General features: G+C 34.6%; 2 protein-coding genes across 2 annotated transcripts in view; both read right to left on the reverse strand.

Annotated features, from left to right (window-relative positions):
* LOC140751968 (ankyrin repeat and BTB/POZ domain-containing protein 2) overlaps positions 1 to 2,936 on the reverse strand; it is a 77,039-nt gene extending 74,103 nt beyond the window's left edge. Inside the window, exon 1 of the mRNA XM_073086108.1 lies at positions 2,755 to 2,936. Within this exon, the coding sequence (XP_072942209.1) occupies positions 2,755 to 2,762 (8 nt within the window). The 5' untranslated portion in view covers positions 2,763 to 2,936. The remainder of the gene's footprint in view (positions 1 to 2,754) is intronic.
* Positions 2,937 to 6,786: 3,850 nt separating this feature from the next.
* Arl1 (ADP ribosylation factor-like 1) lies at positions 6,787 to 13,154 on the reverse strand. Its single transcript, XM_073085373.1, has 5 exons — positions 12,928 to 13,154; positions 12,631 to 12,847; positions 11,715 to 11,826; positions 10,468 to 10,689; positions 6,787 to 9,836 (listed from the first exon to the last, which is right to left on the reverse strand). Exons 1-4 carry the CDS (start codon positions 12,929 to 12,931, stop codon positions 10,480 to 10,482), a joined length of 543 nt encoding a protein of 180 aa, XP_072941474.1. The 5' UTR covers positions 12,932 to 13,154; the 3' UTR covers positions 6,787 to 9,836; positions 10,468 to 10,479.
* Between the last annotated feature and the right edge of the window lie 229 nt (positions 13,155 to 13,383).

Here is a 13,383-nt window from a genome sequence, read left to right on the forward strand (position 1 = left end):
ACCCTTTTCAGTGATGACATACTAACATTTACCTATATTAATACAATATAAAATTGTATAAACGTGATCTTGAATGAAGGTAAGGTCTGAGTTTACATTGTTTGGAACCGCCCGCACGCTTACTTTTATATTGTCTTATAGGTTCCAACCTAACCTAACTAAATAGTCAATGATGAACTGGCTTTGCAATTTCAATAGAACCTACACCAAATATCTTCAAACAAAACTCAATTATACCCATCGGTTTAGGAGTTACATATTTTGTCTTCAGAACCCACTCTGATCCTCATCATATTTAAATGGGAGCAACTTGTAGCAATTGTACACACACGAAATTAAAGGCATCAAAATAGGTTCATAAACGGCGAAGTTATGGCTGTTATATTTACATGGGTGGAGAAGTTCCCCTAATTTTCTCCAGAACCCATCGATGGATCCTAACCATATTTAAGTGGGACCAACTTTCAGCTCGTCTCTCTATACAGAAAAAAAAAAGAATTATTAAAATCGGTCCACTAACGGCGGAGTAATTTGTGTCCATACATAAAAAAAAAGATACCGGCCGAATTGATAACCTCCTTGTTGAAGTCGATTAAAAAATTACTTTTGAATTCAAATTTTAATAATTGTTCATACAGTAGATCGATTTGAATGAAATAAAGACTAATTATTATTAAGTCAAGATACGGACTATGAATATGATTAAACTTCTTAATTAACCCATTGAATTCAATTTAGTAGTTATGGTTTCGGTTTTAGATTATGTATGGGAACATTATCCTGTCTTATCCATTATAGTTATTTTTTTTATTCAGAAAAATGTGTTGTTTATAAAACTGAATATTAAGGGCTCTTTTATACGAGCAACAGCCTACCTTGTCGACCGTCGTTGGCGGTCGGCGGCAGTCGCTGACGACAAACGGCGATGTCAGTCATTGGCCAAAGTGTCAGTGATGTCAACGATCAACGGCAAAACGCGATCAAAAAACATATTTTGACATCGATCGCTGAGGACAGTCGCCGGCGATGGCTAGCGACGGTCGATAGCACGGAGGCTGTAGCTGTAGGTATTACATGACTGTCGCTTATATGTTGCGGCCCTGGTGAATAACTCCTTACGTACATACTTTACGTAAGAACCTTACTATGTAACTTTACAGTCACACATCATACGAGATGAAATGTGATGCATAAATATGATATGATAATTCTTCTATTACCAATGCTCAACTCCAAAAATGATAAAAGTCTAGAGATTTGCCGTTGTTATGATACTACCTTTAACTAGAAGTCATGGGGTTTTTTTTTAATAATTATAGGAGTAGCAGACGAACTTGCAGTCCACCTGATATTAAGTGGCTACTGCCGCCCATGGACATTCGTAATCAACCCCAGATAGGACTATATATTCCTACCTGAAGTCGGCCACAGATGCGCCGCTACTCTAGAGGACTACTAAGCTGGAACGTCTCGGAGAAGTCTGTCTCCCTTACCACACCCTTCAAAACGGAACACAGTAGCGCCTAACACTGCTGTTATTAGGTAGAAATAGGTGTGGCGGTGGTGCCGCCGGAGTCGAACAACAAAGGGTTCTACCACCTTGAAACTGACTGATCAGACTGACTGACTACTGCATATCTAGTGAATTAAACAATGTAATTAACATAATTTAAGTACACTATTTAATCTCCTATAGAAATAGGTACCAAACAGCAGTTAGAACCTAAATACTTACGACGAATTTCAGACATTTCAGATTATCAAAACATATACTTTCGCAGGCGTACTCTTTTTACAGTTATAACGTCTTTAAAAATACCTATACTTATTTTAGCCAACATTAAGGAATATTAAGTTTTTCTTGAACTTTTTATTAGTTTAACGTTTTCTGTAGACCCAATACCGCGGTTAGTGAACCGTAGAGCTTTGTCTAAGCACGTAGTGCCTAAATAATGGATGAGAGTAAATAGTTTCGTCCAGCCACATCTACTTATTAATCTTCTTAAATAAAAACGAACACTAACGAGCTGTGGGACCGACATATTGTACTGATAGATCGAGAAGCTTAAATTTTGCATTGGTATTTAGAAGGCAGTAACACATGTAAGAAACATTTTTTAGTCCATTCCATAATAACTCTAAAAAGTATTATAGCATGATTTACAATAATACTTATAGCATTTCGTGCTATAATAATAATATAATATAATACAAATATATCATGCATTATGTCATGTCTAATACTTAAAGTATATAGTGATATAGTGTTTGTGTTAGGAAACAAAGTAGGTACGTAGGCATTTAATTGGTGAAGGATTAGTTAATCCATACAATTAAATATAATCATAAATCCTCATTATGAACGTGATAATTAACACGATAAGTTGTTACTTAAGGTTTTAATTCATTTACATATAGTTTTTTAAGCTTTCTGAAGATCATCTTTAGCATTAAACGATAACCACACGGTGCGCATTTATAGATTAAGGATATACTATAATATAAAACAACAACCCACAAAGTTCTCCGGAATATTAATATACTTAAATTAAGTCTTAAAATAAACCTACTTTAAAAAAAGTTTTCAATCCAATAAATAATATGACTGTATCAAAAACATATTTGAAACAAAAACAATTTGTGTCAATTAAAGCTAATACTTGCAAAACTACCCGACATTGCACAACTTATTCTAAACTTAACTTTTCTGTTCGCGACTGCTGCAAGCACGTAAACAATATGTGTGAGAGTTACCTAGCCATCCATTCCACAGTTGGTCCTCGGGCGTCACTGCGGTCCAGTGCGGTCCACTGCGGTCCACTGTGGTCCACTGTGGTCCACTGCACTTGAGCACTGCACTCACTCTTACTTTCGCGAACGCCAGCCGCTCGCGCGCCGCGCACTGGCCGGCCGTACGACCGCCTCTCCTATAAATTCTTTACAAGACTCGTGCCAGAGCCTGGCCCTGTATAGTCGCGCGCGACTGCATTCGGGAGCCCTTTTGCTTTATTTACTTTAACAGTATTGTCGTTTTAAACAATTTGCAAGGAACCCTAGACGTACAGTATACAGACCAAAAAGGGTTGTAAACCCACATAAAGGGATTAATAAAAAAAAATTAACAAAAAAATACAAACGACTTCTATGTCACTACAAAGTAAAAAATTATTGAAATAAATGTTGGTTTTGTACATATTTCTGAAGTCGGCGCTCAATATATTTCGTTGGATAACGATGTAAACAGCGTGTCTAATATGAGCGCCGAAAATCGGTCCACTAACGGCGGAGTAATTGGTGTACATACATAAAAAAAAAGATACCGGCCGAATTGATAACCACCTCCTTTTTGAAGTCGGTTAAAAACATTATATAAACTGTAAAGTACGCGTAGAAAATCAATCAAAAAATTATAAATTACAAAATTCACTATTTTTATGAAATTTAATAAATAGGTCTCATAGCGGGAAAATAATTTCTGGAACTACAAATATACAGAAGCAATATCCACGTGGGTAGAGATTATATAATTGAGCGTGCGATTGTACTGTTGGCGGCGCGCGCGCAGCCTCCGGTCGTCGCTCGGGCAACCAGTCGGACCGCATGCGCCTCCCCCGCCCGCGCCGCGTTTCCAAACTTTGAAAACCACAACCCGAAATACACTCTAACTCCATCTGACAAAAGCTGTTATCTCTGAAACTCGGCCACCTTTTAGGACATTTGAGTTTCGATTCCCGTCACCACGACATGCCATACAGGGTTCTATACATATTTGCCCAAATCTCGCCCATTGTGAACCCTAAGAGACAGCGATAAGACCGAATTTGGCTGATGTCGCCGTCCCGGAATGCACCTGCCAGCGGCTACTGGACACCGCAATTTTTGCGAGGGAACTACAACAACAATATTTGCAGAGTTTCGTTAAATAGTACTTGAACACGTGGGGTCTTGAGCGTGCTGCCGCCACAGAGATGTGTTAGAAAAAAGGCCGTCGAAACTGGTTGAGCAATCGAGTTGTGCACGTCCCACAGTAGCAGAATTAATATGACTATGATGAGACTTATAATATAGTAACAAGTATAATGCCCTAATTGCAAGGAATTCTGTCTAGATCTGTATCTTGCAAATTATTCAGGATTTCGTTCCAGTAGTTTCTTTGACCTAACAAATCCATCTATCAGCATATAATTGTTAATTTAAACATATATCTTAATATTAATAATCATTTGCAAATTAATATTTAATTACAATGACGTAAAGATCTAAACGTAAAAAATGTATCGCGTAAATAAACGATAATGTAGATACATAATTTATAATTCCAAAACGGTTGTTTTAATGATTTAAATGATTTCTGTGTTCCTGACTGAACGGCAAGCATAACTTCGACCTACTTACTACATGAGGCATTCAAACTTAGTCAAGGTTCAGGAATTCTGTAGTACCTAGTAGGTATTTAATTAGGTATTTCAGACGTTTTCTGTAGTAGGCACTACACTAGTAAAGCAAAAACTGTTATTTATAACATCATTACTACCCCATACTATCGAGCACGGGTCTCCTCTCAGAATGAGAAGGACTAGCCCGTAGTCCACAGCGCTGACCAAGTGCGTATTGGTAGACTTCACATACCTTTCAGAACGTTTTTTAAAGAACTCTCAGGTATACAGGTTTCTTCACGATGAACTATAGGAACCTACCTATACTGCGTCTGGAGTCCCATCCATTCTTCCACCTTTATATCCGTCGAAGAGTTTCACTACCTTGAAACACCTTTGTGTGTGTGTGTGTGTATCCTAGTTGTGTCCATAATACCATCTTAATTAGTTTTATAGAGTTGTTCTAACCTTGAACCAAACGGGATCAACATGGTGTTACACGGTTATAATTTACAAACAATATTATCTGGTTTTGTAAGTCCAATGTAGTTGCATTCGCATAATTAGTTAATTTAGTCTTAATGCCTTTATTCTTACCAATAATGACAGACACTACTAAGTAACAAAAAAACAGAAGGAAGGTATGTAACAAAAATAATGTAAAAAATATGAAATATACAGTGTACTTAAATGTCTTCGAATAAAAACCATCTGTCGTGTTACTTATCGATCATCTCATTTATTAATTATGTTTGCAAAGATGTTTAGGTACTTGTTAGTAGATAAATATTTCCCATTACATGTTTTTTATGTATGTTTTATTATAGTCTGAAAATAAATTGTTACAATGTCGTGATTAAACTTTAACGCGTTCTGCCTTGTGACAGCAATATATTCGAAACAGATGTTTATGAGGCACTCTACTTTAGGGGCACTAGAATACATGTTTTTTTTTTATAATATAGGAGTAGCAGATGAGCATGCAGTCCAGCAGATTGTAGGCCATCATCTTTAATCAACCCCACATAGGATTAGATATTCCTACCTGAGGTCGGCCACAGATGCGCCACTACCCCTGAGGACTAAGCTGAAGCGTCTGGGAAACGTATGTTTCTCTTACCACACCCATCAAATCAGAACACAGCAACGCTTAATACTGATGTTATAAGGCGGAGAAAGGTGTGGCAGTAGTGTTGCCGGAGTCAACCATAAAGGGTTCTACCACCTTAACCGATTCAATGCGGCGGCCTTTTGGACAAACTTTAACGCCTGGCGGCGAACAAATATTTCGTGGCACCACTGTGGTGCCAAACGCCAGACCCTTTGATGGCACCGCTAAGGTGCCATCCGCCATGAATTGTAACTTATCGTTTTTTTTTGCTTTTTCCACGTGCTGTAAGTTTAGTAGCCACCCAAAAGCGAAAGTGAATGGTTTAACAGTTAGATTAGTGTTTACAAAACTGACTATCTACGTGTAATAACGGAAATGGAAGGTAAGTGTCTTATTTCTATCAGGTGTTGTAAACATTTTTGTAAGTTTTTGATGAATTGATTGTTTTAGTGTTACTATAGAATTAAATATGAACATTCGAGACGTGGAGAGCGCTATGAGTTCTTTTCTGGTGTTTCGTTTAGAATAAAAATTCAAATTATTAATGGATAGGTTTCTAATAGAATATCGAAATTGATTGCGCTATTTATTCAGACAAAGATAAACACCAAAGTACGAATATTTTAATCCAGTTTATATTTGGCTTACTATTAACGAAAAGTAGGTACTATTATAGTAATACAATCACAATAATTTGCAAAATAATATAATTTTTTTTGAAAGGTTTACAATCCCTGAAGTATGTGAAATCACGTGATCTGTTGAAACTGACATTATAGGAAGGAGTTACGTGATAAATAATGACACTTTTTTTTCAGAACAACTTTGATAAACGTCAATTTATCCGAGTTTTATGGGATCAAATTTTGGCACCTCTCAGGTGCCACCCGCCATCTACAAAAGAAATAGCGAGGCACAACTGTTGTGCCATCCGCACGGAATCAGTTAATGTAGGACGTCTTCTGCATATGGCATCGACGATTTAGCTGTTTTCGGAAGCTAGAAGCAGTAATCCAACTAGATCTTTGAGCACCGCCCATACATGTTATAGTACCGGTCTACTTTGGGACGCGATGCGATGCGATTGGAGCGTTGGAACAGGATTGTTGCAATCACCAAAACGTTAATCATTAGCGCAGCAAAGCGTTTATGACCGTAATCCCTTTAGGATTGCTTCACATTCGTTTATATCACGTAACAAGCCCTGAAGATCAAGTTGAACCCAATAATTTCAAATAAAAATATTTCGAATAAAATTAAAAAAGACTGGGAACAATTTCAAGAAATAAAACAATGCCATAATACAGGATAATGTATTTGGAACAATTTCTGTCTTATCGCCATGTAATATAAACTATCGTTAGCTTGGTGAACGTCACTGATACAAAATATATATTAATAATAATTGTAATAACTTATTTTACGCACATCCATCCCCACTCACTCGGCTCTTTATGAAACATTTTAATTACCTACTTAGTATGCGTCGCCATCCAAACTTAAAAGGTAGTGATAGGCATATGTCTACCTCGCCCGCGAGAGGGCGCCACTGATGTTTTACGGCATAAGGCCTAAGGCATCGAAATTGAGTCAGTGCAGAAAAGGACCCCCCCACTGAGTTCAAATAAGACCAGAATTACATTCGAAGTTCCCATGAGGGTTATGTTCTAATATAATTTAGAACATTATATAAGACAAAAAATAGTGTTACTTACATAATTGTAAGTTTTAATGTCACCCGCAGCTGTCACCAATCAATTATTTAGAAAACATACACACGACACATAATAAAGCACTTTTTATTGCTATAAATCATCGTTCCAGTTCATATTAAATTTACGAGTAATAGCCCAAAAGTGTACTTGTACCACGCTTACTACAAAAATATACCAATTTCAAGGTAACTTTACTAGATCTCTTTTTTAGTAGAATAGTCATAACTAGTTCTGAACGAGTCTTATTTAATGCCTTAACTATTGTATATAGTTACCAACAATTCCCGATTAGTAATCCTTAGTTTCCTATGACAATGCTTTTGCTCCTCAGCGATAGAGGTCGCTGTTTGAATATCGATCTACAAATAAGACCCTTTTACAATTTTTAAATGTATGTATGCATTACCAAATAATTTCAGTGTTGCTCCATGATAACATTTGCTATAGCATCACGCTAAATTATTAGCCATTTTGGTGTAGTCCATTTTTAAACTATTCATTGCACATCTAGTATTAAGTGTATGATATTATATTACATATTGAATACGATATAAGAATGAATATTACAAAAAAAATCTTGTACAAAACATCAAATAGTTTACATAAATTACTTACCATTAATCTAAAGTACATTACCATTTGATTTAAATATAACTAAATGCATTTTTATACTTATAAATTTTGTGTGCGAAATTATAATTAATCGTCCTAAAATAAGTTTGACACTGCTTAATGCTTCGATAAATGATTATAATAATATTGATTACATATGAAAGTGTACCATAAAAGTAAATAATAAAAATGTAAAGGTACATTTAATCACTTATGACGATGTGTAGTAAAATTGTATTATAATATGCTGACAATATAATATGTAAACGTAGTATATGTAAACATTTACAACATTTTCTTTCGAATAAACATTGAAACATTTTTGTCACAAGTGAAGAGGGCGTTATATCGGTACAACACCGATACACGCATACAAATGCGAACTGTGTATTTACAAACATGCATACATAGAGATGCACCCATACAAATAAACTTATCTATGCATAAATAGGTATCTCATCTTTACCATTTTTTGTAAATAAGTTTTTATACAAAATTTTAGAGAATAATAATTTGAATTTTAAAGAATAATAATATTAAATATCTAAAAATGATACAATAAGATGAATATTAATTGTTTGTTCTCATCAGATTATATTTTTTATGTAGCATTAAGGATAATAAAATTAAGCAAATTACTTTAAATATTCACTATATAATAATGTTATTGTAATATTTTATATTATTCTATTATAGTATTTATCAATATAACAAGAATATAAGAGTTCACTTGTCAAAATCTGTACAGTTATTACAACAATTCACGGAGGGGAAATATATCGAGGGTATTTTAAAAACGAAACGTAGCAATTTTATTATCATAACTACTTAATATTATATTTATTTGCTAGATGAACCTTATGATAAGGCAATGTTGAAATTTTCATGTCTGTGCCATGGAAAAGAAGATTTTTGAACTTATATGTATTCTAAATTTTAGACGTTTCCTATTGGTAAAGGCACCTTTGAAACATTCACAAATTCACATATGGGTGCCTGTATTTGAACCCTGGCCCCTCAGCTTACGATGCCAATATTTATATGACTAATACCTTATTCGACAGTGACTAATAGTCACGTGAACGGAATGTTACTTTATGTGATAAAATTATTTATCGCATTGAATCAGATCCGTGTATCGCAAATTCTTATAACAATTACAAGTGATATTATATGTGATTGTAGTTCAATATTTTTTATTGGTACACAAAAATTAAATACGGTGATGCTGCACATATGTTTTATTATATTTATAAATGGTAAGACATGTTTATAACACAAATCGCCATACATATGACCACCAGCAAAACATGTCCTTTATAAATCAAACACGAGTAAAGTTCTCAGTGATTATTTTACACATATTCTGCTCGAAATAGATAAATATAAATATTTCTATAAATAAATAATAAATAAATATCTATACTTATTAGATATTTATAAATATATATATATATATTTATAAATATCTATATTTACGTTCAAATATTTTCTAAAACATGGCAACACAGATTATAGACAAGCTGTTTGAGGAGGTTAGAGGTAAGGATAACGATTTCAAATGGGGGATTTATTGAATATTTCAGAAGTAAATAACAGTCGAAATCCCGTAAATATTGTGCCAGCATAGTTAAAGGGTATAAAATGAACTTTGCAGTTGTAGGCAAAGTGAAGTGTGCCAGTTGAAAAATTAAATAATGTTGTTTACTAGATAGTTAATAGAACTGTAGTCTACAGAATCACATTTACATAGTCCAAAGTATTTCAGCAAAATTTACTTTCAACTTAATGCACTTGCTACACTAAGGCCATCCCTAATTTAACGAGTTTCTACATACACTTTTGGCTACATAGAGATGGTACTCCTTACCTCTACAGTCCATAAAGTTTTAGAGCATTGCTGGCACCTTAAGTCTGGTGGCGACGCTAAGTACTATATCTAATGGCGTAAACATGACTATACACTTGCTATCTGCTCCATTCTCGATCCGATCTTTTCACATATCTCAATAGACAACAACTCTGGAAAAGAAAAATTGTCGGAACTAAGTAAAGAAATTAATGGGCATCTAATGAAATATAAATGAATGCCCCATAAAGTATCTCTCATCATCAACACACGGATTTCTGTGATCTTGCCTTTAATATACTTAATATATTCATAAAAGGGAATACAAAAAACTGACAAATAATAAGCATAAATAAGAAACAAAGATGTAAATTGTTTTATACAAGCCACTGGAATTTCATTAGATATGTAATAGTGCATGCTACAGTTGACTTCTTGCAGATAAAACGGGATTGTGAGAATCTTTGAAGGTGGTAGAATCCTTTGTGGTTCGACTCCGGTGGCACCACCGCCACACCTATTTCTGTTTAATAACAGCAGTGTTATGCACTGCTTTGGTCTGGGTTTAAAGAGTGTGTTAAGGGAAACATACTGTTTTGAGGCATTCCAGCTTAGTTGTCTGGGGTAGCGGCGCATCTGTGGCCGATCTCAAGTAGGAATATCTACTCCTATCTGAGATTGATTACAGATGTCTATAGGCGGCAATAGCCACTTACTAATAGGTGGACTGCTACTCCTATATCATAAAAAGAACCTGATCATGCACCCCCCATGCCAAACCCTGCCTGTTAGCATGCAACTCACCTATATTTATTGTTATTTCCTCGCTTGTAAAGCATTCGAGAGCCAGTCCATCGCTTGATCGAGCCCCTCGCCGCGCACCGCCGACGTCTTGAAGATCTGGAAGGTGCGATCCCGCAGCGCGTCCAGCCCCAGCGCCTGGTGCACCTCTGCCACCGTCAGGCACCCCGCCATGTCCTGTTTGTTCGCTAACACTACTAATATTGCATTTGCTAGCTCTTCTTCCTGAAAAAAAAAATATAAATTGCTGGTGAATTCAGAGTCGGCTTCCACTACTTATTTAAAAGTAGTAAGACATAAGCAAGCCATCTACCTGATGGTAATTAATATCTGTACAGTACATTATTTGTATTTCTCTTTTTAAATTAGTATTCAAACAAGAACCTAATGTCCTAAATTGAAATTTACCACTGCCTGTCTAGACATATATAATTAATCTTAGATAGGATACAAGTGCACCCAAGGATGGCCACACATGCACTAGTTCTGAGGACTAAATTGGAACAACTCAGATAAGTATATTGTCTCAACATACCGTCAAACCTGATTGCAGCAATACTATTTATTATATTTAGAGCAAAGATGCCCATGTGCATATATTTTCCATTCCATTCCAATTAAGTAAAAGTTACTTCAGTAAAAGGGTACTTCAAGACCTTTAGTGAACGAATAGGCACTTGAGTAATAGATAATAACACTGTAATCTATGACTGACAACGTCATTTAAGTATCATCAATTAACTGGATACTGGACTAGATAGAAACCTTTGAGTCTTGGGTCTTACATTTAGTGAAAAAAAAAAACATCAACTAAAATAAATACTTAATGAAGTTAAATAAATGCTATCAATAAAATTAAAAGTAGTTAAGTAAAATGTGTTTGACAAGTCTATTAGAAACTGTATTTCTATTTCAATGGTATGTAATAAAATTTCAATGACAGAAATTTTATACATAACACTTAATAAATAATGCTTTTTAAGAGCAAATGACCATGCAGTCCACCTGATGATAAGCATCAATCCGTAACACCTATTTGTCATCAACACCCATAAGGATAGAAATACTACCTAAGGTGGGCCGCAGATGTTTCTCCCCATGAGGACTAAGTACACATTTATAAGGGTCATCTCATATCTCTACCTTACTCACACTTTAAACACAGCATCGCTTATCGTTGCTATTATTTGGCATAACTTGTTGTGGACTAAAATTCTCAAGGATATTCTCAAACACTCAAACACACTTACTCTTAACATGTGCACCAGCTCATCTTTAGATATCCCTATTCGATCTCTGTCAGCAGAATCTACAACATATATTATTGCATCTGTGTTTCCATAGTAACATCGCCAATATGGCCTGAAAAAAGAAATGTTTTTTTTAAATTATAATGCAAGCTTCCAAAGAGTTAAGACGAATGTACAACTAGAAAAAGGCATACACAGAAATAACAAAAAATATTTGAATATCATAATGTAATTATATTTAAAGATAAATTCCAGATAATGTTCTAACATAGAAAATCAATTAGTTGATGGTTGTGATAAACATCATTAATAAATTAATCAATCTATTAGCAGTTCATACTTTCCTAGTCTTTTTAAAAATAAAGAAAGGTATTTTTATTCTCTAAACATTAATGGCATTTCGATACCTTAATTCGCAAATCAGCCAACTTATTTTTTTTTCAAAATGCATTTTTTAATTTATTTTGATTTAGTTCAACGCCATTTATTATCGAAATAAATAAAAAAAACATTTTGACAACAAGTGGAGTTGGCTGATTTGCAAATAAGGTATCGATTTATAAAATCATATGATTAAGGTACTCATTACTAAATTAGTTACTCATTACTCAGATGTATTGGGCACATTTTTTTTGGCATTATTATCAAACCATAAGGGCATAAAAAATGTTTGTTTTGTTTATCACATCATTCATTACTAAATTCATCAATGAGTCATAATAATAGGTTAATTAATTAAGTTTTTACGTCTCCTAAAAAGTAGTATTAACATGTATGAAGCCCATTTTATGCAAAAATAATAAGCCATAAATTATAGATTCAGTGTTTTGTTTAAATAATTTCACAGAGAGGCGCTATTTTAGATTTAGAGTACTACATCGAGAACCAAGAGAATAGTAACATAACCTCATCTCACCTAATACTGGTTTGTCCACCAAGATCCCATACTTGAAACTTGAGGTTTTTGTACGTCACTTGCTCCACATTGAACCCAATGGTGGGTATCGTGGTCACCACTTCTCCCACCTGCAGTTTGTACAGTATCGTCGTCTTCCCGGCTCCGTCCAAGCCGAGGATCAAAATCCTCATTTCCCGAGCCCCCAGAAGACCCCTAAAGTAACTAAATAGACCACCTGCAACCACATGTTCCTCTCATTACACTATAATAGTCATAATAACAAAATATTCCACAGAAAACCTGCAAATCACTTACCCATTTTGTTTGATAGGAGTAACTTACTAACATTAGTTTATACAACTAAGGAATGTTTTGCCTCCGCCCACACATCCAAATAATTAGGTCCTACCTAGTTTTGCTATAAAATCTCCAGATTCTACTATTTACATGCGAAATATGCTAAAATAGACTAAATATCAACACAAAATCGGAAATCGCAACCTTTCATTTGACGTGTAACAAGCAACCAAATTTATTGCTAGTGTAAATAAAATATATAAATGGTAACACGTCTTCTAAAAAGGTAATATATTTTTTATATAAATTAAAATAGTTGATAATGTTAATAAAATATACATAGTGCGTATCAATTATTAAAATATTTCATTATCGATGTTAAAATCTCAGTGAAAATAATTCCACGACCTTTAAAAACCATAGACTATACTAGAAAAGTGTTATTTCTTCAAGCGCCTGAAAAATACTGTTAGC

Source organism: Epargyreus clarus, unplaced genomic scaffold (assembly GCF_041222505.1).
Source record: "Epargyreus clarus isolate Ecla_fem2 unplaced genomic scaffold, WU_Ecla_fem_2.2 ptg000023l, whole genome shotgun sequence".
Lineage (NCBI taxonomy): Eukaryota > Metazoa > Arthropoda > Insecta > Lepidoptera > Hesperiidae > Epargyreus > Epargyreus clarus.

Excerpts from the sequence above, each read along its gene's own strand:
- Arl1 (XM_073085373.1), bottom strand. Across the intron at positions 11,827-12,630 it reads GGTGGACAAACCAGTATTAG|GCCATATTGGCGATGTTACT; the intron begins GTGAGATGAGGT and ends TTCTTTTTTCAG. Across the intron at positions 10,690-11,714 it reads AGCTGGTGCACATGTTAAGA|GAAGAAGAGCTAGCAAATGC; the intron begins GTAAGTGTGTTT and ends TTTTTTTTTCAG.